At 31.9% G+C, this 26,674-nt stretch overlaps 1 protein-coding gene and 1 long non-coding RNA gene across 9 annotated transcripts; one reads left to right on the top strand and one right to left on the bottom strand.

The window, feature by feature from the left end:
• Positions 1–1,665: 1,665 nt before the first annotated feature.
• Evi5 (ecotropic viral integration site 5) lies at positions 1,666–24,577 on the bottom strand. 8 transcript variants are annotated; one of them, XR_011173226.1, is made up of 12 exons: positions 23,522–23,698; positions 18,366–18,650; positions 15,553–15,786; positions 14,130–14,393; positions 13,704–13,968; positions 13,199–13,561; positions 12,326–13,003; positions 11,709–12,191; positions 11,514–11,612; positions 7,313–7,468; positions 5,575–5,686; positions 1,666–5,465 (listed from the first exon to the last, which is right to left on the bottom strand). XR_011173226.1 is itself a non-coding variant. In XM_069113779.1 (12 exons), exons 3-12 carry the CDS (start codon positions 18,428–18,430, stop codon positions 5,627–5,629), a joined length of 2,667 nt encoding a protein of 888 aa, XP_068969880.1. In that variant the 5' UTR covers positions 18,431–18,650; positions 23,522–23,713; positions 24,474–24,577; the 3' UTR covers positions 1,666–5,626. The 8 variants fall into 8 exon arrangements, 4 of the variants coding, with proteins under 4 accessions (XP_068969880.1, XP_068969879.1, XP_068969882.1 ...); XR_011173227.1 differs by having other exon boundaries at positions 1,666–3,370; XM_069113779.1 differs by adding an exon at positions 24,474–24,577 and having other exon boundaries at positions 1,666–5,686; positions 23,522–23,713.
• Positions 7,206–26,674, top strand: LOC138180197 (uncharacterized). The gene is made up of 3 exons (XR_011173230.1): positions 7,206–7,317; positions 24,325–24,806; positions 24,907–26,674. It is a non-coding gene; the product is annotated as an uncharacterized LOC138180197 (long non-coding RNA).

Genomic DNA, 26,674 nt, shown 5'->3' with positions numbered 1-26,674 from the left:
CCGCGAGAACCCCCATAAGCAGGCTTCGGCTTCCACTTCGTCGTGGTTAGTCTCGCCTGGCAACACTGCCGCCACCGCCACCTCAAGAGGGCCGAACAAACTCGCAACTATGTATTTAGGTACCCTGCACGAATTATCAAATACATACATTGTCATAACAATATTCTATTTCTATTCATCGAATTTTGTATCGAAATTTTTGTTTGCTTTTACGAAATATATATCGTATGGATTAATTGTTATACTCATATAAATAGCACTCTCTCTCCTCTCATCAATGAGTTGTATTTTTGTTTCAAATATTCCAAAGTTTAGGATTTATATTATTTATAGCGCTTGTTTCAACGCTCTCCGCTCCCCCGAGAGAGAGGCTATATGAGGGAAGGGCTCTATAATGTTCTAGTTTCGGTCCTGGACCAACCCAGCCAACCGCTCTTCTCATTCGCACAGAATCGGCAACGTCGCATCAGATCGGCGTAACAACGAACCCCTTTTCACGGATTACTTTTTTCCACTCTCTGGCCGATAGACTCCATTTGGAAAACTACCTGCCACAACTAGCGCCGCCCATGAACGCAAATTCTCCCTGGTCCTTGGTTCTTTGCTTTTGTCTTTGCGTTCGCTCGTTTTATCTCTGTCTCTCTCTCTTTCTCTCTTTCTCACACTCTCCCTCACACGTTTTTCTCAGCGTTCTCTCTCCTTTTCATCCTTCTTGCTCCTTCCGAATATCGTATCGAGATTGTTAAGTCTGTAAGCGGGATTATACCTTTCCTGTGGGTTACCGCTTCGCTTGGGGACCATCAATAGGCATAAGGAGACGACCGAGTCCCCTTGTCTCGAGGCGCGAATTAATGATCGAAGGGTAAGAACTGAAGTTCGAAGCGATTTCGATTATCGACCAACCGGGAAAAAGATAAATAGATACTAAATGTGGCATAAAGGATACATAAATACTATATAAAAAATTATATTTGCGGTGGCTACAAAAAGTACATTTCATTTCCATACTATCAAATTTTTGTAATCATGTGAAAGTTATTAAATGATACAAAATGTGTTACAGTCGGATCTAGTTAATTAGTATATGAAAATGAAATAATAAATGCAGTGGTGTACAAATACTTTTAGTAGCTGCTGTAATTTTTATATTTTTAAAGAAAATTTCGTGGATAATATCAAGATGTTCAAAATTAATTTTTATTGTTATATATTATACGGTGTTTCAGCAAACGCGGTACAATCGAAAAGCATATGGTTCTACGAAAAAAATGATAAAATAAATAAAAAATGTAGAATAAAATTTTTCTGTCCCTCTGTTTTCTAGAAAAACTGAGTTTGAATGTATTGAACTATGAATTGAGTACACGCGTACTTGAGCAGCTTTCGATTTAATTTTCTCAGAACCAAAGTATTCTGTGAAATAATTTTATTCTACATTTTCAACTTATTATTTCCCCTTGCCAAATGTACCATGATTACTGTGATACTCTGTATATATGTCACTCGTTATATATGAACGTCTGGTAACTATCCACAAAGTATTGTTTAGAAAGATAAAAATCAAATATAAATTCTTGGAACATGAAAACAAACCATTTTTCAATACTATGGAATTTTCTTTAAATAATTTGATGTTTGAACACCAAAGGGAAGAAAACTACAGCATTAAAAGTGAATAAAAATTTATTTACTCCTGATGTTATAATATTCCCCACAATGTTCGTGACAAATTCATATCGTTGTTCGTAGTGTGCGCGTTATCTGTCCAAAAACCTTGTATACAACAGGAAAATCACTAACAAATGATTCGTTAACGAACGCTCGTTCTAGAAATACAGTTTAAATGCGCAGAATACGTACAGTTTATATAGTTACTTCGAAATGATCCGTAACAAGATATCGAGGTATATTCAGACAGAGACTCGTTGCATTGTGTAAAACGTTGAATGAATATAATATCTGAAGAGTTTCACGATAGTTTCTTAAAGTACAAACGTGTAGAAAAGGATGAATAATGTTAGTAAGACATATATTAGTCACTCGCATACTTTCGATAACGATAAGAAATAAGTTCTGTACGTCCTTTAGTACTATTTTCTTTCTCGACTGAAGTTGGCGCTATCAATGGTGAAAGTTAATCCAATATTGATACTGATCGATAAATATCTACGAATACTGATCGATGATAGCCGATATATTTCCCGGTAAATTTATATTTATATAATTATTTATATTATTATTATTGTTAGAAGAGTTATGACTGAGATTGTTATTCAAATTTAACTAACAATAATTATTAAAAAATATGATTAAAGAATTCTTTCTAAACCTCAAATTGAAAGTATACAATATGTATTGTAAATATATAAAATAAAGATTAATTTTTATTAAAACCAGTATAATCACGATTTACAAAAGAATCATTTTAAAAATTGCACAAGTGATTTCTAATAATAAGAGCTTTTAAAAAATATAACAGACTAATAATGACTGTACATAGTTTTAGTATAAAGGCAATAAATAGATAATTTTTAAAAATCAAACAATACCTGGGAAAATATTTGCCATCATAATAAATACTGATTACTATAGCGACATTATTTAAGATAGTTTTATTGAACGCAAATAAATTATATGATTCATAATAAACAGAAGTATTTACGTCAAAACTGTACAAATAACTGCTACATAAATATAGCAATCGTTTCTAAGTATAAATAAAACAATTCTCTGTACCAAACTTTTTTTTTTTCAAGAAAATACTCGAGAGTGTACAAGAGATTGTTTCGTGTTAAACTCGATCAGTATTTTCGAGAAGCGCTAAAAAATCCGATTAAAAAATCGAATAAATAAATAATTTCTCTTTTCGATAAAAGCAACAGATCAAACTATTTTTTTTTTTTAATGCATTTACTGGTCAATTGTTTAAAATAACAAATACTAAAGTACACACGTACATATACATATATCACAATTCTACATTTTTTTAATAAAACAGCTGTAGCTAAATCGTATTAATTTATATAATTTTTTTTTGGATTTTCACGATTTTCCAGTTAAATACAACTAATCATTATTTTTCTCCTATCTTTCATATCGTTATTCTCCTTCATTAGTTGTTAGAACAAGCTTAAAATTAAGAAAATGCAGTACTCTGCGTAAAAATTGATTTTCAGATAATCGCACACCAATATTCGCAAAAGCGACGTGAGAGAATTTTGGATATTTTCTAATGGACACTTCTCTTTAGCCATTTATATGGTTCAATCCACTCGGTTTCGAATATCAGGCAGTATCGAAATTATTCCTATTTACTCTCCTTATTTTTAATAGACGAAAGAAACATGTTTCGATTTCTCTGGCGAAATATCTGAAAAGACGAGAAACTAAGCCTTTCTTAGTAATAAATTATTGAGCTTGTGCCATTAAGCATTGCCTTAGCGTATTTCTATGATTTGTTTAAAATTAAGTATAGACTTCTACGGAATGATTTTTCGTCTCTTACAGAAACGTTTTCCCTTCTCGTGAATTGTGTAAAAGCGACACGACATACTGACTTGTTCGTGATTTGCTGGAAAATACCGAATTGCTACAGGGGATCCATTATTCTCACAATACAAATATTCTTCAAAGATTAGAAAAATTTAATCGAAAAATTTCCTTCTTAAAAGTATTCTTTAAAAAGCGATCTATTAAAAAATCACAATGTTAAAAATGTTTAAAAACCGAATTCAAAGACTGATTTATTCAAGTATTCCTTATATATTATAAAATAACAAAATTTAGAAATTGTAGCAAAAATTACAAAAGTTTCGTAAATATAAATTACTATGTATATGTATTGAAATCTTATATGAGGAGTACAGGAGAGAAACATTTATTACGAGGAAACAGTTTTAAAATTCAGTACGATGTCAATCACTTTTATGTTAACAGAACTATCTCTTTGATTGTGAAGCTAGACATGTGTATTTTCATCCTCATTAAAATTTTCCTCATCATGATATTAAAACATTGTATGTCTTGATAATTAATATTATTTTCAAACCTAACAAGTTATTTAATTACATTGTTGTCTAATCGTAAAGCGATATTAAAGTCAGAGGATCAACAAAAATGTACTTATTATGTTTGTCTCCTATGATCTTCATATACAAAATACATCACAGGAATCCCCATAACAAATCAATAAATACATATATATTTAAATACAGTAGACAATTGCAATAAAATAATTTTAGACTTGATTTTTAAATTACAATAGCTGGAAAGCGAGTGAAAATGTGAGTTTCGAGTGGCAAATTTTTACTTGCTGCAGAGTAAAGATCATCCACGTTGTAAAAGTCTAAATATCGAGCCCTCCTTTTTGATTAGCAGATTTACTCAACATTAATAATTTACTCGATTAATAAGATTTTATGATATCGCAAAGGTTACATGCAATTTCCTTTCTGATCAAACGTGCACGAAAGCAGAAAGTCTCGTTTCTTTGAGAGAATTCTTGTGTTCGGTGCGTTCACGATCGATTTTTATAATCCTGGTGCCAATTATTCGTGACAAAACGAAATTATGTACAGTACAATTTAGGCCAAAGCGAAAAACTGTGGACGCGTTTAACCCTTAACGTTCCAGCGTTATTTATAATAAAATTCGTTATTAATAAATTAATTTAAAATTGATATTTAGTTAAAAAAGATTAATATAGGTACAGTAAATAAAATTGTCATCGACTTTAAGAACACAATTTTCGTTATAAAAATTGTAAATTATATACCTCATAAATTTCTTATTTCTAGAAATTGATAAAAATTTTTAATGATTATTCTAATAAAAGTAATCTGCAGATAAAAATACAAACGATACGTAAAACGATTTAAAATGAATATTCATGTATGACGGTTAATTAGAATCAATATCAAACATACATTTCTCAACTTTTAGATATACTAATTGCTAAGTATTGCTTCTTCCCAATCTCTAGTTTGTTATCTCTTTATGAGTAATAAAACTTTTGCCAAGTTCATGCATACTTTAAGTTTATAAATATTATATCACTGAAGATATTTTTGTGTATCAAAATCTAGTTAAAAGAATAATCGATAACAAAATTGCCTATTTACACTGCTCCATAAAATCATTTTTCAATATACATACTTTTTATTAACACTCTTCTGAAGATACGTTAATGAACGTAAATAAAGATTGCACTTGTCGAATGAAAACAGTAAAAAAAAGAAGAAAAAAAGGAAAAAGAGACAAAGTGATAAAACGAAGCCGAAATGGCTGAAAATTATGTATTGTGTATCATTATGGAACGATAAGAAAAGTTGCTCTCTTTATCGATCAGCTGCTCCCTTTATCTTAAAAGTAAATACGTTTAGGCTATTTACTTGAATTCTTAAACCGTCTGAAAACACGTACAATCATTGCAGGAACGAGAATGGATCGTTAAGGGTTCGATTAAGCTGAAAATAAACCGAAAAAAGAAATGAACAAAAAAAAAAAAACAAATCCATGAATAAAAAAAATTTGAGATAAAAGCAGTTTGACGTTCTGATTTGCGCAACTACTTACGTTGGAAGTAATTATCACGTCCTCGCTATAAGGAACGAGCTATCCGGGCTATTTAAGTTTTACAACTGTACTCCCGATTATCTCGTTCGGTTTCACTTTCACTTTCAATAATCTGCAATTAGTAAATTGATTTAAAGAACACCGATTCACCCTTCACCGATCAGCAGCTGCTTAGATCCAATTTTAACGAAATTACGAATCTTTTATAGCGCCTACTTACCCCTCTCTATCTAATCAAGATCATTTTTCTTTTCTAATCTTGTTTAATGTGAATGTTTGTGTATGTGTACGTGTACATAATACTGTGAAAAAATCCCAAATTATCTACGTTACTGTTACTTTAGTTACTATAATAAAAAAGGTTTTGTATATGTTATTATATGGAAAGGAATTGTTCAATATTTTATTCAAGATGCTGTCTTTTCTGATTCACAAATTTTTAAAAAATTTTGCAATTTTGCTGTTCCAAACACTATCAAATATTTATGGCATTATAAAAACATGATTTACTAATAAAATATTAATGACTTAAAAATATTAATTACTTAAAGATAGGTATTAACTTTCTAGGTATAACTATAGTATTAAAATAATGCCAACCACACTTTCAATCACTTTTGAAAAGTAAAATGTAAAAACTTAAAAAATAACCTAAGATTTTTGCACAGTACTGTATTTTAATTGTGTGCGCAAGTTTTCCACTCAATAGTTGGACCGTTTGAAATTAACCTCGTGTCGTTTCTTTACTACTTTTAGCGTATTATAAATACGCGAATGTACGCGAGAAGAATACTGATGAATCCAAAGAGTATTTGGTATACTTTATTTGCTCATATATGTTTGTGTTTTGTTTTATTGTTTCGTTTTCCTATAATATTCTACAAACCGGAGTAATACGCTACTGCGACTTGTTAATGAGACTCTAAGTATTCCGTCGCATCAGGAAAAACGCGTTTTTTTTCTTTTTTTTTTATCAATTTTCTTTTTTTTCCTTTTGACTCTTAGTCTTTCGTACAAGACTCCGATTTCCCCGTCGCCGGATTTCATTCTATTCAATATACAATTCCTTAAATGGAATTACATTTGGTTTAAATTACAAAAAATACACAGAATGCGTAATACGTATAAAAACGTGTCGTTTATGCGTCACATAGTTATATTTAACCTATAGTATTCGTCGATTGTAAGCAGACTTCGAAATGCAATGAACTATCTATTATAAAAATTAATGGAATGAATTGAAGGTGGTTTCTGGTTTTGTGGAGACTCGTGATAAAGTAATTAAAATTGCAAATGTTAATTGCAATGCTATTGAAACAAAATGTCTACGAGACATTGAGACACTCTAGACACCACTCTGTATTAAACGAACACATTTTACAAATACATACTACTTCGAAGTCTGATTGCAACGAATGATCGATTCGGGTCAGATAATTTTATATTGCGTTATTAATGACCGCCAGATTACACCTATTTTAATTACTACTATGTTGTTAATACATCACGAGCTATAGTGATATTACACGTAAACTAAAAACATAATATCGCTATTATTCCTATGTGTTCTCGATTTATAATATTCTATATGTGTGTTATAACTCGTCGTATTCTCTCTACAGCGAAAGCATGATCATGAAACGTAAAAGGTCCCATCTGCTCTGACATATGGAATACTTCTGTGTGTGTTCGAACGACAATTAGCTGCCTAATGTCTGGTATGCATGGAATTCTATACCTCTGGTGAGTTCTGTGTAGTTGCATTGATATGATCCTGTAAACAAATTCTGAGATCCCGCTCGTCCAGCTCGCTTTCAGTGTCAACACTGAAACTTCTTACATTTTGCCCACCATTGCCTGTCCAACGTTGCTTCCAGCTTTCTAGCCTCATGACCTGTGACACACATTTAACATGCAGTAATATTTGTAAATTTCATTGAGAGGAAGTTTTATGAGATTTTGCAGATGTACATCATCATTTTCAAAAGGAATGTGCTTTATGCTTCCTTTTCTAAAAGTATTCCATTTGACATGGTTCAACTACTTTCTAGTTTGTTAGGCAAATGTGCATTGTAGTTTCTAGTTTGTATGATTTGGTACTCTATTAATTATAACAATCACTCTGTTGAAAATTATTTCTAGGACAATTTTGTGAGATTACCATCTCTGGGTATTTTTTTTTCACAAAATAATGTAATTTTTATAATGTATGCAGTCTTTATGAAATTTATTCAGATACTTCTATTCTGATCTTTTCAATTTTTTTACTTTTTGAAGTCTTTCACTCCATTTTTTAAGGTGATGAAAGTTGCCTAAAATCAGATGATGATGTGTTTTAAAAGTTGCAACAAATAAATATAAATGGTTAAGATTAGATGAACCAAATATGATTACCATGCATTTTATTTTTGTATGTTCGAAAATTCATTAAGAAAATACAACAAAGAATAATAAAAAATTATCAAGTAGTTATTTTTACTAGAATTCTAAATGAAAATAATCTTATTCGATTGTGCATCTCTATGAATATAGCACAAATTTTTAACTGTTAAATTATCCTTAATATCTATTTCTTCTACTATATTTAATAAATTATTGATAGCATCAACTTTATGTTTCATATAAAGCACACAGAGTTGAAAATTGTGTGGAAAATTATAATGGATAGCATGCACTACTTAACACATTGATTAAGCAATGTGTTACATAAAGATATCTTTAATATTGCTTATAAATGTTCTTAAAGCACTTCACAAATGTCCTTCCTATTTCTTTCTACAATAAAAAACTTTATTTACACCTGTGATAAATTAGTGAAAAAGATGAAAGTAAAGCAAGCTGACACTGATTACAATGTGCAAGTTGCAAGCATATATCAAACACAGTTAGTGAATTAAATCAGTGCTTTGTTAGATGTGCAATTGTAAGTCAGCACAAGAAAACAATGTAATGGGGAATTATATGTGTATGTGTAGATGAATGAAAAGTCCAAGGAGATATTAGGATGAGATCGAAATTCATTTTAATGTTTTTCTGAGTCTCATAGCACTTTATTATAGACAAGGATAAATTGTCCTGTAGTTTAATATAGCATGTAATTATCTCATAAAATATATGTACAAAACTATATGGAAAGAAAATACAATTTTTTGATATAGTACACATTATCATCATGCTACAAACATGAAATGGAAAGAAAATAATGCTTACGGATGGGTAAAGACTTACTCGAGCCAGCGCCAAGGCTCAGTCTCCGGGCTGGTGATTGGCGTAGGGAACTAAGGAGACAGAGATAACACAGCAATAGAGGGTTAGTTTTACAAGACCATTAATTTCTTTGTGTTAATGATTGGTACCTTTACACAATAAGAATTCCATTCATATTTATATTCATATTAAAATCAACTTCAATTGATACTATATCTCTCTACATGAATGATTGTTTTTGCTTGATATATCTTTTTAATAGCATATATTGCAATGCATTTCTGCTGAATGTCTAATTAAGAAAAGGTATAAAAATAAATGAGATATCTTTGAAGGTGTATCTTCGAAATCATACTTTCTGCATGTTTTTTCCAATTAAAATTACTTGTAGAATTAGAACCAATTATTACTCCGTGCTGTGCTAGCTCTCAATATCTAATACAATGTCCTTGAAGCACAATTAGTATTATAAATGGCAAGCTTGATTTATAATAGAGTGATTTTAATATGTGACTACACAAAACGCCTTAAATGTTAATTCTAAAACATTGAAAATTTGGTACTTATATCTATTTTAATGTTGTAAAAAAATTCATAATAAATTTTAGATAGAATATATTTTTTAGTTTTAAAATCTTGTAATTAATTTATTGCAAATTTTCAATGTACAATACAATTAAAACATAAATATTTTATTCAAATACATACTTTATTATATTATGATGCCCTCAAAGATATAAATTTTAGTTTAGTTACGATGATGATTAATTTATTTTCATAAATGCAAAAAATAACATTAAATGAGCGGCTATCGTAACCACGATTAAGTTTAGAAGCGATTCGACATTTATTACTTATATTTTGCATTGCAGCAGAGACATAACAAGCTGTGAATGCACCTCAAAGCTTTTACATGTCAAGAATTTCTTCCATGACTTAGAAAATTCACACAAATTATGTGAACAGAAAATTCACACAAAATCAGGAGAGGATTAAAACAACCACAGATGTACTTTTGATGATGAAAGCACAATGAATTCTTAATGTGTACAGGTACCTCTGAAGGAACATGTTATCTGTTTAATATGAAAAATATGAGAAAAGCTATATTTTATCATAACAGTTAATTGTTAATTACAAATATGAAAAGTATGTGTCACATAGTTAGTATTCACTTGATTAATTTTGGAAATATTATAAAACGTTTATCTCGGTATTAATTAATTAATATCATAGTAAATAATGTTAATAAAATTTCATATTAATTTTAATATTACACCTACAAGCAGAAAGAAAAATATTCTGGAACGAAAATTGTAATTAAATTTTTTATAGCACATGATTTTATCAATCAAAAAAAGTTGTTTATCAGCGTGACGATTAGCATTACATTGCAGTAAGAGGTGCAATTTGGTGCATAATTTTGTGAGTCACAATAACATGAAAGCATAAATTACATCCTCGCTTATGTTATATATTATAACGATAGACGTAATATTGTGCACCCAACAAATACAATTGATTTATATACATGTTTTTTCATATATCCTTCTTGTTGAAAGGATTTAGGATAGTCAGTCAGAACATTATTAGAAACACATCAATCCTTTTTATCACATCTCAATCCTTTGTGATATGTGAATTAACAGTGCAACAGAAAAGAGCAACAATAGTGTTAAACCCCCATAAATATGAACTTCCAGATAGAGAAAAAATGTGTGTGTGAAAAACATGGGTACTTCACAAGATGGTGTTACAAAAAATGTGCATTATTATCACAGATATGTAAACATGATTTAAAAAAAATTGTCACAGTGAATTGTACAAAATTCTCATGAAAAAACTTGAGCCATAATTTTTAAGTATCATTAAAATTGATGATTTTATGTAGAAAAATCCTAGAAACAAAAAATTTAATAAAATATCATCTCTATGCAAATAAAGTTTATTATTTTATCACGTAGAAATATTAAAAATACTAAAATCAAAAATAATTTGTTAGAAATGTTAAATGTATCAATGATTACGACAAATGTATAGAATTTATGTATATGATTATATGAAAATAGACGTATGAAAATGGACGAACTGAAACAAGAAATCAAGATCCTATAACAGGCTAACAACTCGAGTTACTTCTATATCCAAATGTACGATATGTTTTAATAGTTATGTAACTCTACAAGCTTTAAAATTTACTATGTTGCAGTCTAATAGCAAATTGAATAAAAATTAGACCTTAAACTACTGTAATAAGATCATAATTCTACGTCTTTATTAACTACCATCATTACTTCTACCATTGATACTTTGAACTTATAGTGTAGTTAATACGTTAAACAAAGAGATAAGATTCAACTTTAATCAAGGAAATTTAACGAGGATCATCGTCGATCATAAATATGTATAATAATTATACTTGTGCATAATTGAAAGCATTTGCAGCTATATTTTCAGTACTAAAATACTGTATGCTTCTTTGAGATTCAAATGAATGGTTCTATTTTTAACTTAACATCGTTTAATGATCAATTTTATAGAAATAATAAAAATATCCTGAGCAAATTGAGCAATACATGCAAAAAATATAATACTAAGGCTAAATTTGGATCTTGCTCTAAATAACATTTTAACAATGTTTCTTCCATTCACCTCTTACTGCAGTTCTTTTTTCTTTTTTAATCAATGCTTTCATTAATGCAGCATGAATAAAGCAAAGAATTTTCACATACCTCAGCTTTTAATTCTGCAACTTTATCTTGCAATTCTCTGACTCTCTCACTGTCATCTAAATTATTTCTAAGCTCACCTTCCGCGTGCATCTCTTCGTTCTGTAAAAAATAGGGATAATCCATATTTTCTATATCTGTATGTAAATATTCATGTTGGGATAGTTAAAGAAATTAATACAAATAAAGAAATAGTACTTTTAATTCAAGAAGAGATATTTTCTGGGTGAGTTCTGCCACTTGCTGCGCATGCTCTGCATCACGTATCCTAGCCATCATAGCTTCATCCTTCATCTTAGACTCCAGATCGGAATATTTATGTTGTTGCTCCCGTAGTTTGGCAGTAAGTTCCTTCTCCCTAGCTAAGGCAGCCTCTAATTCCTCTTTAATTAATTTCCCTCCTTCGTCTTGTCGACGAAGTTGATTCGTGGCAACTTGCACTTGAGTTTCAAGCTCCATGACCTTAAGTCTAAGCTCCTTCACTTCTGTCAAAGCTTCCATCTCTCGAATTCTGGTTGTCATTAAATCCTCTTCGAACTTTTGCACTTCATGTCCTCGGTTCTCCCAAAATAAAAGTTTCTTCGGCGTGGAATCGCTTGCAGGTTGATTCTGAGCGGAACGATGTTCTTGCAGATGCCTTTGCCAGGCACTGCTCAATTCCACTACTCTTTGCCGAAGATCCTAACAAATTTCTTATATTATGATAAGTTTATTAAATACATAATACATACTTTACAAATATTTGAGAACCTTAAGCGATCCTTTATAAATATAGAAAATTCACAACTTTTAACGTGTAAAAAAAAATGAATTACCTTTAAAGAAAGATTAGCTTCTGCTTCTCTTAGTTTCACAGCAATCAGTTCTTCTTGTAAATGAGCAACAGAATTATCCGGCGTTGATTCACGCAACGTCTTTTTATCCTGTTCCAATTCTTGTATTCTTGCTCTAAGTTCCCTTATCGTTGCGTCGTTCTCTGCTTCGTGTAGTCGAACTCTTACCAATTCTTCTTGCAAACACTGTATCATTTCCTCTTTTTGTGACAAGGCTTCCTGCTTTGACAAAATTTCATCCAAAGAGGATTGTTTCGATGTCACATTTTCTTCTAGCAGAAGCGACAATGATCTTAGTTCTTCGTGAGCTTGCTCAAGCTGATGACTGGTTTCAAGATGCGTGTGTCGAAGAGCTGCTAATTCTCTTTGTACAACGAAAGCAGTTTCCTCCTCTTCTGCTCGAGAAACTTGACCTCTGACTAATCTATCTGCCAACTCCGCAGACTCAGCTTCCAGAAGTTCAGTTCTTTGCCTAAGTAACCTATTTTCTGCTCTAAGCCTACGAAGTTCAACCATCTCCTCTTGCTCTTTCATTTTCAGCACAGTATAATCTTTCTCGAGTTTCTTCATTCTTTTCGGATTTATTTTCATACCATAGGCAAGATTCATGAGACCATCTGGATCTTTTTCGCCTCTTCCAGGTAGCTGTTTCTGAAAGAACTACACGCGAAAAAACTGATAAATATTAATAAAATAAGAACAGTGTTAACATAAATCCACGTGTGGAGAAAACATTGTTTAATTATAAAGCCTGCGATACTTGACTTTTTTCTACGAATAAACGTAATATGTTCTATATTTTTGTAAAGTTCTTATCTATGGGCAAGATGTTGGATTCTGATGATAAACAGTTACCTTCAACATGCCTTCCATGTCCAAGCTTAACAAATCTTCCTTGCCTAAATGCAACATGGCCAGTGCAACTTTGAAAATAATTTCCATGCCTTCGGACAGAAACACGTCAAAAATGCGGCAGGCCAGCGGTAGGCTGAGCGCTGTGGTAAAAAGCGTAAGAAACCAAGACGACGCGTACATTGACGTGTGAAAACCTTGAGCCGTAAAATGAGCGTGTAACTCGGGATGAGTGTCAGCAACTAAATGTTCTAGCTGATACATGCACACCCCTAATTCAGCCATACTCGGCTTGAACATGTCTCGCAAACGATACTCTTGCATAAGCGCTACCAGTACAGCGAAAGCTTCTTCTTCTGGCATTTGCTGTAACAAATTGATATACCTATTTAATTCTGATTGACTCAACAAAATTCATCCCATGTCTTCGTTTTTTTTTTTTTTTCTTTAAAATAATTATTCTTATTCTTTTATAGCTCTCTAATCCCACTCAAATATTAAAGTGTACCTGCATAAGGAGTAATCCTACAATAAATCCCGAACCTTGACAGTATCCCACTTCACGATCATGAAGACTATACGCTTTCATAACGTTAAATAGACTCTCCTGACCAAGTCCGTCTTTCTCCTTAAAGAAATCATGCTCAGGATACGTTCTGGCTATATCCCTCCTGATTATCCTTTCGCATGCTGACGTAGCCTTGATATACTCAGCAAATTGCTTTTTCACAGGAGAGTCATGAGCACCACTTAATAGTTGCCAAACAATACCTCTGTAACGATGAACATGAATCAGTTTTCCACTCATTATAATATGTTTTTATCTTATAATTTTACTTCTTATTCATTCTTATTAAATTTAGAAGAGTACGTAGATCATCCAAAGATACTGATGAACTTGATAAATTTAAGTTTTTGCTAAAGAGTTGATTACCTAAAATGATGAGGTATTCCTTGACGTACTAATTCTTTGACGAACTCTTTCCTCTTCTTCCAATGATAATCCCAATCAGCGACGATGTGACCCCATAGGGTCCACGTATTCTCTTCACCATCAGCTGAATTGTGGCGTCGGGGTGCGGCATCGCTGTTTCCTCCGCTGCCCCCCGACGCCACGGACACCTGAGATGTGTCGGAACCTTTTCTACTGTGATTGCTTTGGAGCGAGTTCAACGACTTTGCATCCGATTCGATAAGCCTGTTATTAATTACATCAAACTCTTTAGACATGTACTTCACATTAATGCAATCTCGTTAAAACACTATTGAGTGGTAACATATGAGATATCTGATCATCTTGGTTGAAATAAAAATAAATATGAAATAAATTCATCTTTATTAGTAACAGTGGATGAATTAGATATAAATTAAATATGTTGATCAATTAGATTTCAATTTTAGTTAAATACAATTATCTTGCTAAATTCAATTAACTTGAATTTTTAAATCCAATTAACTTCGGACATTCATAAAAATTACTTATAAATATAGATATATAATGGACTAATACGATCAAGTGGTGCTATAAAGTTTGAAGTTCTTTTTACTAACAAATGCCAGTTCTTTGTATAATTACTCTCAGCTAATAGAACATTACGGATAAGTAGTGTCATACAAAATTATATTTTCATATGTTACAACCCAAGACTATAATAAATATCCTAATTAATGCAAGAGTATATATATTCTTTTTTAAACGTGTGCTTAGTATCAGTTGAAATATAAAAATATAAGATAAACATAACTGCCAAATTAATACAAAAACAGACTATTCAAAATAATTAAAAGATTTTATATTAATGTGAATTCAATATCTATTTGTATTCACCTATTATCGAGTTAAACAGAAACATACAACATTTCTTCTTTTCTAAATGCAAAGATGCGCGATTGAAAAGCTAGAAATTTAGGAAAGACTGTCAATATATTCAGAGTAGCAACAAATATCTGTCCTTCCATTCGCGTAAACCACTTTTTGCTTAAAAGTGTTTTTATTCACCTATCGTTGAATCGAATAGAAACGCATACAATATATTTCCTCTTCTAGATTTACTAAAAAATTGAAAGCTTAGAAAAAGATTTAGAGTTTAGTAGTATATTCTATTGTATTCAGAACAGCGCCAAATATTTATTTTTTGATTTACATAAGCTATCTTTTATGTAGAAATGTTTTGATTCATCCCATTCAGGTTACACCTTCTCTCATTCACAATCAACTGATCGTGTATGGAATGATATTGAGTCACGTAACACAACATAATTGAACGTGTAAGCGGCAATGTATACGCAGTATCTAAAGCACGATTCGTTTGCACATGCAATGTCGATGTTGAACGTTAGTCAGCGCGACGATTCACCTATTGGCTTCCTCCAGCTTAGCTAATAGAGCCAGTTCGTCGGTGGGTATTTCCTGCGACGAGTTTATCCTCTCTTCCTCAGATGAGATCGGTGGTGTGCTCGGAAGTATCTTGCTGGCCTGATTGTTGTTCTGACCCGTCTGGTGTATCGTGGTGCATAAACACAACACACTCATCACCTGCGGTCCATAACGTGATAATCCTAATTGTCCGGCTGCCTGCTTCTCTTGACCCCTGTAAAATGATCGTTGTTTCTTGTCAGCATGTAAAGTGATGTAACAAAAATGTTATACATGTGCATACCTTCCACAGGCCAGTTACTGTTATCATTCTATGCCTGTTCTTTTGGAATATCATTAAAAAATATTATGACTTTATTAGTAAACTACCAATGTTTAGGCATTTATGGAGAATTATAAAGCGATTGTATACGCAAAGCATATGCAAAGAAGTATAAATAAATAAAAATTTAGGTTCACACAGATGTGAATTTATAATACGTAAACACCCATAGTCTATTCATCATTAATGCGATTGTGAAAGTTTGATGGAAATGTTGTATTACAAATACCAAAAGAATATTATTCTATACCTGGAACAATGTAATAATGATATATGATAAAACTTATATTTATTAATTTAGTTATATATAACTGAGTTGTGTTTAGGATTATATGAAATTGTCGTCTCATTATTTAAATCATCCGCTGCTATGTTCCTCATTGGGAAGTGACAAAACTTTATTTTTATTTAAATGCAAAAATATGTACATGTTACTATTAACTGTGGTTTGAATGAAATATCATAGATGTACATAAAAAATAAATAAATGCAATGTCTATATAAGGAACAGAATATTATAGACAATATTCTATTTATTCAATTGAAAAAGATTTTTTGAGAACATTTCAATATATCAAGTATACTTACGCGTATACTGAACGTCGAAGTAATGATATGATAAACCTTGGTGTACATACATATCTGTTTCTGTTCCTGCTTATACACTTACGAACGTCCTGGTTTATTATCTATTATTCTACCGGTTTATTATCGTGACAAGTTGTTGGTATCTATCGGTTTATCGATTTTGGTCTCTCTACATATTACAGAAGCACATAACTTGAAGCACATACATCTATAAATTTACAAATCGATTTTCTCAAAAACGAAACCTTACTTGAAGAAATGTTACCTTTCATTTCCGATTTACATGTATATATAAAGAAAAAAATACGATTATTATAAAAGATATTATATTATCATTCACAGTTAATCTGAATTAATTAATGATTTCTACATTTTAATTTTTATTTCTTAACTTTACCGTTAGTCACTTTGCTTTTCTCTTATTTGCGCTTAATAAGACACAACATGGAGTTACGCGCGAAAATTATAGTCGAAAAAGAAAAGCGTGTAATTTGAAATACTATTTTCTATTTTGGTATAATTATTCGTCTACGCAGTTAGAGAGATCGTCGATAAACCGTACGGTATGCACCTCTCACCTTTTCGACGTGGAAATTAATTAACAAAAAAGGATAAAAAGGAAAAGTGTGAAAACATCTCGTTAACGAGTCGGCCTTAACATCGATTTTATATTTTCTTGTATTAATCGTTCGTCGTTAAATAAAATATCGTTTCACGCAAGATCAATGAGGTTCAAGTAGCGACGAATGGATTTCATAGACGTCCAATTAAAACTCCAACTCGTGTGTTTCTCAACTCCTTATTTTACGTATTTGTTATACGCGTATGTCTAAATATGAACGAATAACACGCTAAATAAAACAAACAGGATTTTCGAGCAATTTATACGAAACGTAACAACAAGACAAGATGATTTGCGTTGCTAATCTTTACCAAGGAAAATAAATTACTTTATAAATTGATACAATATTATGTCACTGTTTGAAAAAAAAAAAAAAAAAAGAACATCCGGCAATGTAAAAAATATTCCGTGTCTCACAATTGATGTTTGTATTCATATTATGCTTTTCATTGTTATTTATTTATTATACGCTGTGTGCCGTAATTATAAAAACATCCTAACATTTTTCATTCTTATGTAGCTATAAAGTACAAGATACAATACGACAAAAATTAATCAAGATCATGCAAGATCGAACAATCAAACTTATACACGTTATTGTTACAATTGTATTTCAATGTACCCTGAGCATAATAAAATTCCAATAACAATTTATAACTGTCATTCGTCGTTGTTTCATTGTTCAAGTCAGTTTGAAATTTTAATTGCAACTTTTTAGCTCGCATCAAATATTTTCAACGAGTCAACCTTGTCCATAAACTAAAGAATGTTGATGTTATTCAAATATTTTGCGAAAAGGATTACACAATTCGAATTTTAAATTAAAACACCATTTCTCTGAATTTCGCGTTTTATCTCTGACATATCAACGTAACAAGCATTATACAGGGTGGTTAGTAACTGGTGGTACAAGCGGAAAGGAGGTGATTCTACGCGAAAAAAGGAGTCGAAAATATAGAATAAAAATTTTTCGTTTGAGGCTTTGTTTCCGAGAAAATCAACTTTGAATTTTCGCTCGGTACGCGTGCACTTTATCACATCTCGTTATAACGGATCTCACTGTAGATCGTTGTCTCGAAGGAAAAATTAAAAAAAAAAAGAAATTTTTATTCTATATTTTCGACTGCTTTTTTCGCGTAGAATCACCCCCTTTCGGCTTGTACCACCAGTTACCAACCACCCTGTATATGTTTCATCTATGTTCTCTTTTTGAACGCAGTCCAACGTTCATTAAGAACTTCAATTAATGCAATCGTTCTACCTTTTCGTTGTTTTATTTCGTGTCCATCGCGCCGCCGCTGGTGCCAGCAAACCACGAAGAACCATCGAGAAATTTTCTCGTCTCCCTCACTCGCGTAACTTTCGATCGAAAAATCGACTTTTAGACACGCCACCTTCGATTTACCAAATTACTTTCCATCTTTCCGCGAAACGTTCGTCGCAGCGCACGATTTTCCAACCATTTCCCCCGGAACCATTTTACTCGCATTGTTCAGAAGCATCTTTTTCTTGGAATAACTTTCTGCCCGAGTAGGTCGGTGAATTTCTACGGGAAAAAATTTATTCTACGTACTTTTCGACGTTAATTAAGATAAACCTTTTTCGGTTTACCGGAAGATCTTTCAAAGTGAATTATATATTAGATTTTTGCTTGAAATGTAATCGCAAGAACAACACCTACTAAGATAACGGGAAAGATAATTATTGTGAAAATCTATCAAAATTAGCGGAGTTTTGCAAATTCGCGAAACAATGGAACTCGATAAAATTAAGAAACTTATTTTTATAAATAAAGATAGCAGTTGTGAAAATTCCGTGAACGAAAGTTTCTACGATTAGATTGAAACCGTAGAAAATTGTCAGAATACGAGAAATTAAACTTTCTTTTAAATTTCCTCCATTACTTTCCATCCTAGATAAAACGAATGCATTTTACTTGGAATCTGCAAAGCAATCCTACGAAATGACTCATGCAGCTGTCTAACGTTAATATGCTTCGCAACTTTATCCTTGAGACCGAAGTTTCTCTAGTCGATCGAAGAGTTTCACGGTTCCTTTCCCAACCAGGAAATCCTTTAGTTATTCCTATCAAACATTCGAATTAATTTTCCTTGAAATATTTCCCACTTTGGCTACCATAATTTATATCTCCGCTACTCGTTATTACGTACAATATCGTTCATGTTCGTTCGACAACTTCTCTTAGAATAACTGCAACTAATTTTTCAAATTTCAACTATCACAATTCATATGTTTGTTCGTTTTTATTACTTGCAGCTTTCTTCGTGTACATTTATCGCTCAATATCTTTTCTAAAAATGACTGAAATTCATGTTTAAACTTTCGTGCCTCGAATTTTCCAGTCGAGTTCGAAGCGAGCAGGCGCGCACGAACGACAAAAGGTCAAGAAGAAAGCCGAGCAATTAGCGCGTGCGAATGAATTAGCGAACAAATGCAACGCGCGAAACACTCCTGGCAATATGCCATACATCGGCTGCGAGATGGGATAATACGTGTTTCTCGGTATTCTGAATTACCGTGGAATTTCAAGCGTGTACGAACATCTGCGCAAGCAGCAACCATATCGTTTAAATAGTTTAAATGATCGCTCGACAGTCGATTGGAAACGGTGTTACTAAATTAAATCATATTGTATAATAAGTACGTCTTCAATTCAAATTTTGGAATTAGTGATAAACAATTGTACAACGAATAGTAGTAAATGAAATACGTGCTTGATCATCTATTAAATATACAGGGTGATTGGTAACTGGTGGTACAAGCGAAAAGGGGTGATTCTACGTGAAAAAATAAGTCGAAAATATAGAATAAAAATTTTTCGTTTGAGGCTTTGTTTCCGAGAAAATCGACTTTGAATTTTCGCTCGGTACGCGTGCACTTTATAACGGATCTCACTGTAGATCGTTGTCTCGATGGAAAAATTAAAAAAAAAATTTTTATTCTATATTTTCGACTTCTTAGAATCACCTCCTTTCCGCTTGTACCACCAGTTACCAACCACCCTGTATATTTAATTAAATATTTAAGTAAATGTACAGTGGACTGTCGCAGGACACGATAAATAAATCTAACATATTGACACGCTATTTTCGACATTTTGTTCGGGAAAATATTTTCACGCCTGTGATTCGTACAGTGTAAATCAAACTGATAATATTACGAGTAAAAATAAATAATCGTTGAACATGTAGCGTTTAATTTAACAAAGTACGAAATTAAAGTTAAGTATCTCAATGAGATTTAATAATAGCAGTAGTCGAGTGAATTTTTTTTTTTTTTTATAATTTTCTGAAGATTATTTATGAATTTTACGTATTGTACTATTTACCTGTTAATTAATAGTTTTGATTTATAGAAGTAAAAGTGCTCTCGGACAATCGATAAATTTGTCATTTAATCAATAATCGTTGTATTTCAGGGTTCTCGATGAAAATGTAGTTTGTCAATAGATATTGACGGTACATATTGATCCTCTTAGCGAAGAACCTTGAAAATACATATTGGTAGTCTGAGGATACGTTAAAACGTGTCAGAAATAGAGAGCAGAAAAGAGAATTGACCATTTTTTTTCTTTTCATAATAAGTAGAAACATTCTTCTTCTTTTATTTTTTTTTTTTTCGTGTTTTCCTAAAGAGGTAAGTGAACACTGAGTCATTTATCGGAAGTATAGTACCATACAAAAGGCTGCTTTCATATGCTAATGAGAAGGAAGACCAATATGTTTTCATATCTTACACTGAAATTAACGCAAATTAGAATGATGGATCGCGTAGAATTCATTACAGAACGTTACCACCGACACTGTCTATTCTTCCTCCTAATTACTTTATTCGCTACAAATTCCACGTAATTACATTCGAACACGTCACCATTCTGAATAAATATTATTTTGATTAAGTATTACTTCAATCATGTTAATTCCAATATCTTTAAAAATTCCCATATTTATTATTCTCGCGCAGCTTTTGCGATAATGAAAAAGTTTAAACAAATAAAGAGAACGATGTACGTAAACGCATTGTATTCCTTAGGTTGCTTTTATTTTCAACTTATTTTATCGCAAATCGACTAATTTATCTCGCGTTGTAAATACCTTGCAATATAAAAAATCAAATAAAGTAGAATTCGTTGAAATTTCCCAATATATGTACCGAATAACGGTGCTGTATAATAATATATTTACAATAATAAATCAATGAAAAATTAACGAGTAACAAATATAAACACCGAGAAATATCAACTAATCTAAAACTATTTGCACAATTCGTGCTTCTATTCGCGATTGTATAATCGCAGATATACTTGTAACTCGTGTATAAGCATTTTTTACAGTTATAATGTAAAAACTATTCGTTAAATTAATTCTAAACTCCCTGAGAATAGAAGCAAGGTAAAATCGCGTGATCACCGACCCATGGTTCCCACCCACGTTCCGTTTCGTTTTCACTCGCAAAAGTGTAACAACTAATTGTAGGTGTGACAGAACTTTTTGATCGCATATCTGACTATCTCACGTTCTACATTCGTGTTAGAGACACATAATATCTAGCTGTTTAGGCACGGCAAGTGTCTCTGATAATGTATATTGTTCGTAATTATTCAAAAGATAGCGATTTTCAGTATACAGCATGGTAAGCTTATCGTTAATAACAATATTTGCCCAAACCGTATGATACATATTTGGTATTGTAGTACATATGTATGTATATTGATAAGAGAACGAATATTTCATTCGAAGAAATGGTCACGAAAGTGGAATTTAATTTCAAGGAAAAAAAAGACACGTTTGCAGGAACATTGTATAATTTCGTTCGAACATCTAGATTTAATTAATAACGCATTTACCATCGCAATATATCGAAATAAAGAGAAATATATATGTTCGTAAATGTATATTAATATTTGCTATTAAAATCGAATTTATTGTAATTTTAGCGGTAATATCAATAACGAAATTTAACGTAAATCTAACTTAATCATTTACATCCTGAACTACATACGTCATTTTTATCTTTCTCGTTGCTTTCTTTCTTCGAAATATTCCAAAACTTTTCGACCAGCACGTGTGCTACATATAAATAGTTTTTACCAAAAAAAAAAAAGTTTAAATAGTATTTATAAAAATAGTTTTTACGAGAAAAGTATATGGAAAGAATAAGAAAGTATTATTTTTAAGAATCATCAGGGACATCGGCATATTTGGTTCACGACAACATCTTAATGAAAATGGATGCTTTAAAGTGCACAAAGGGCTAAGTCATAGGAAAACCTATGTGTACGTACAGTCGTATTGCAAGCTGTGCGATTAACAAGACACAATTTATATCACACATTAGACGATCGATTGCGTTTCACTTTGTTAAACGACCTGACAATGTAGACCCAGTGTAAAGATTCTTCGTGTTTTATATACGGTACGTATAGAGTTCTGCAGTTACTTTTCTGCTCGATATGCGATAGAATAAAGTGACGAGTCGAATATACCGTAGAATCTACGAAGAAATCGTTTGTAACGAAAAAACCTGTTTAGAATCGCTTCTGACTCGCTGTATATATCGCGGTGATGCGACTTTTATAAATATCGAGGCTCGATGATGCTCATAGTTACCAGCCTTCTGATCGACTCAAATTGTTCGAAATATCAATGTTCAAGTAGTACGATAAAATGTACAATTTTTAGATAAGTTAAAAATATTATTTTTAGTATTTTAATTGCGACATAAAGAACTGTATTCTTTCATAAATATGAAAGAAACTGCGATTAAAAAAAAAGAAGCGAAAGATAGAATCTCAATCACCAAAGAGAAAGCAAACGTAAAACGTTCTGTTATTTCATCCCCAATACACCCTTCTTTCCAATCTTCAACTACTTTCTATCCATTATGTCGTGTGTTGATATATCCCCTAACTCCAAATAAAAGCAGCGATAGTACATTAACCTAACGAACATATAATCGTTCGAGGAACGATTACGTAAACTCTAAGATTCCACAGAAACGATCTCATAGGGCTTCGTTAAATTCAATGCGTCTTCCACCTCAATAAAAGCAAACTTTTAAACTCTTCCGTTCTAAACTCTGCCTTTACTAATCTATTACACGTACACGAGCGTAGAATACTCTTAAATTTCTTTCCCTCTAAACAAAAATTCTAATACGTTGCTCCAACAAGCATAGAATTATCTAAAGTACGATTACGTAAATTCTAAAATCTTCTCTGTGAATTACTTTCTAAGTGTTCGGCCGATTTAATCTCAGTAATCCGAAAGAAACTTTGAAATTGAAACTTGAGAAATTTCCATTGCTTTCCGATCAAACCAATTTTGATCTATTATTATACCAACACCCTTTGTATCCCTTGATTCAATTCTAAATGAGAATCCTTGCGCGATATACCTGAAGATCGTTATTCTACGTTTTCGATTTGTTTCTACACGGAGAATCACCTCTTTTCCTATTACAGCACGATTTCCAAGTCACCGTGTATACAATCGTCTAAAACACGATTACGTAAATTCGAGAACTCGCTCCCCTTTAAAACGTCCCCTTTAAGACAACCATCGTCTTTTTCTTTCGTCTTCTTTCCTCCTATAATAAGATATAATAGCATTTAAAGTAAAGAAGAGGAAAAAATACGTATTAATACGTTGACTGCCACGGTGGCCATCGGTGACCCATGTTACTAAATTCTTTAGAATAATTAAGACAAGACTAATCAATCGTCAGCAACGTGAATTACTCGAATAACATTATCAGAAAGAAATGGACGATATAGTATTTTCGAAAAATCAAATATTATCGCCAAATGTATCAATGGCTTATTGCACAAAAATCGTACGTCTGCTTTTTGTGAAATTTGAATTTTTGTACGTAACAAATAATTCTTCGCTGTTTCATTGCGTCGTATAAAAATCACATTTACATCTATCTCGCAAATTTCTCAAAAAATAATCTTTTTATTTATTGTACTTATATGTATATATATATATACAGAGAGAGAGAGAGATTTTCAAGAGCCATGATCCTGAACCGTAATATGACCTTTGTCATTTTACGTTCCTAAGAGGGATCAATGGACAATTTGCCGACCAATTTTACGGTAACATTGCAGAAAGTATTTATTTAATTATGAAATACCATGGAATTTGTAAAACCGTTTCTTCTCGAAAACGCTAAAATCGAACGTACATTATTTGCAGAGTAAACCATCGACATTTCAATCTGTCGCCGCTGCCAGCACAGAATATATGAAATTCGCACGACAGTCAACGTGTTGATAACGAAATAACAAAGAGAGTAATCGGAATGAAATAAACTAAAATCGTTCACTGCGACGAAACGACCGTACACGTCTAACCAGAAAAGACGAGGATCGAGATCAAGTGGCGTGACAGGTGTGGACGATTGCCTTAACCGGTGTACGGTAATATCACGATATCACACAGAGATAACGATTGGTCTCGAATGCAGTCGAGGCACGATTGTCCGACAAGGGGCGCCGGTTAATTGGCCAATCGATGGTGATTTTATCTCGTTCCCTTTTCCGATCAAACTGGCACAGTAGGATCGCTAAACACGTACTGGAAACGTATACGAAATGGTTTGAGGGTCGATGGAGCCCGCGCAGGCCAGGATGCTTCACATGCGCACCGACCTCTCTTTCTTCTTTCGTAACGAGAAAGTAAATAAAAGGACCTACGCGATTCCGCCGACGGAACGATAGTAAATTTTTTCCAGAAATATTACGAAGAAATGTGATATTGATTATGTTGATTTTTCAGGGACAAAGCGAAGTATTGGATCAGTCGAGATAATTAATCCTTCAGTTAAGTTACTTATTCCGTTAATTTCTAACTAAATTAAGTTACTTTATTTAAGTATTTATTCCGTTGATTTCGGCAGGCCACGCTATTATCACGTTTTTCTTCGTATTGCAGTTCAAAATTCCTCTCGCCATAGATTTACTTCTATTTTTATTTTATTTATTTATCTGTAACTTAGACTCAAAAATTTACGAATTAATGAAACATTACAAGAAAATTGTTGGCTTCTTGTTTCTTATATTATATCACTATTATATTCATTAGATCTTTCGATAAACTTATACACGGTATAAATTTCGTCCGTGGTTTTGTACAGAAAAATCTGAATTCGAATAAATTATGAAGATCACACTCGATTGGTTAACAGTTAAGGTAGATGCATATTCGGACAAATTAGAGTTCCGATGAATTCAATACGTCGATGTAATCGAATATGTTTATAGATTTTTATTAGTGCTATGCATTGCAGTTTTCGGATGTTTCATTCGTCAGAACGCTAGTTCGTCCGAATATGCAAATACGCGTCTACTATAACCATAGTCCGATCTCAATTTTCGTGATGTGCGACGCTATGGTCGAGGTATTTCACGAAACGGCGTCGTTCAGATGCTTACGATATTTTATACGATATTATGGTACCATGAAGACTCTAAGACGAGAATATGATAAGTGACATTTTCTATTTTTTATAGAGGAACAGTTTTAAAATTCAGGCCGATACTTCGTCGATAAATAAAAATGTTACAATTCCTCGGATCCCAGATGTGCGAAGCAAACATATTAAAGTGGAGGATAGAACGATAAAAAGTAAAATTTAAATATGTAGGTTTTTTCAATGAAGACTGAAGAGTGACTGACATATGGGAGAAATTAACCAGAGACATCGTATCGGTAAATGAGAGGGATATTAAATCGCGAAGATTAGTGGAATTATTGAAATATTGGAAAATATATATAAGGTATTAAGAAAATATAAGAATATTAAAATATTGATAGAAGTATATCATTCTTTATTATAAGAAATTAAATATTGTCGAAATTAAAGAAATATTTTTTTATGCAATATTGCAAGACTTCAAAAACTTGTATTGAATAATGAGGATAGATTAGCGATATTATCAATATTATATTATAATACAGAATCGAAAATAATGCCCGATCAACTGGAGAAAAATGAAAGAAAGATAGTGTCTTTTTCTTAAAACATTTATCCACCGAAATATTCATTCTCATTGATATTCTATTTTAAATTTCGACGAAAAATCAAATAACTGGTCAATGACCTCTGATACGCAAATTTAATGAAACGCTCTTCACCAAGCGAGATCAGATAGAAAATTCTTCCGGACGATAAACACAGTAACTTTGACTAAATTACATATTCGTTGAATTTATTTGTGTAATGGACTTTTGTAATGTATCTATTATTCTAATAACTTTTTTATTATTACTCTACATTATTCTATTTCTTTTTAATTTAACAGTAACTTAGTTTATTTACATTTTTAAATAATATTGCATTTGTGCAACCTTTACATGTCATCTATTGCTTAATGAAGTAATAAAAATACCATGTATAAATATATAATAAAAATGTCGTACAATATTTGTTTCATTTTAATTACTATTTCGTCGATACCGAGGAGGATAAATATATTTTACAAAAATAAGTTACAGTCACAGTTTATATTATAGCGAATGTTGTTAAAGTTTATAGGAAAGGAGA

The sequence above is a fragment of the Bombus flavifrons genome, chromosome 5 (genome assembly GCF_040668555.2).
Source record: "Bombus flavifrons isolate JBK064 chromosome 5, iyBomFlav1_principal, whole genome shotgun sequence".
In the NCBI taxonomy this organism is placed as follows: Eukaryota; Metazoa; Arthropoda; class Insecta; order Hymenoptera; family Apidae; genus Bombus; species Bombus flavifrons.
Note: the sequence above shows the minus strand (reverse complement) of the source record. Positions and strands in the feature narration are given on the sequence as shown.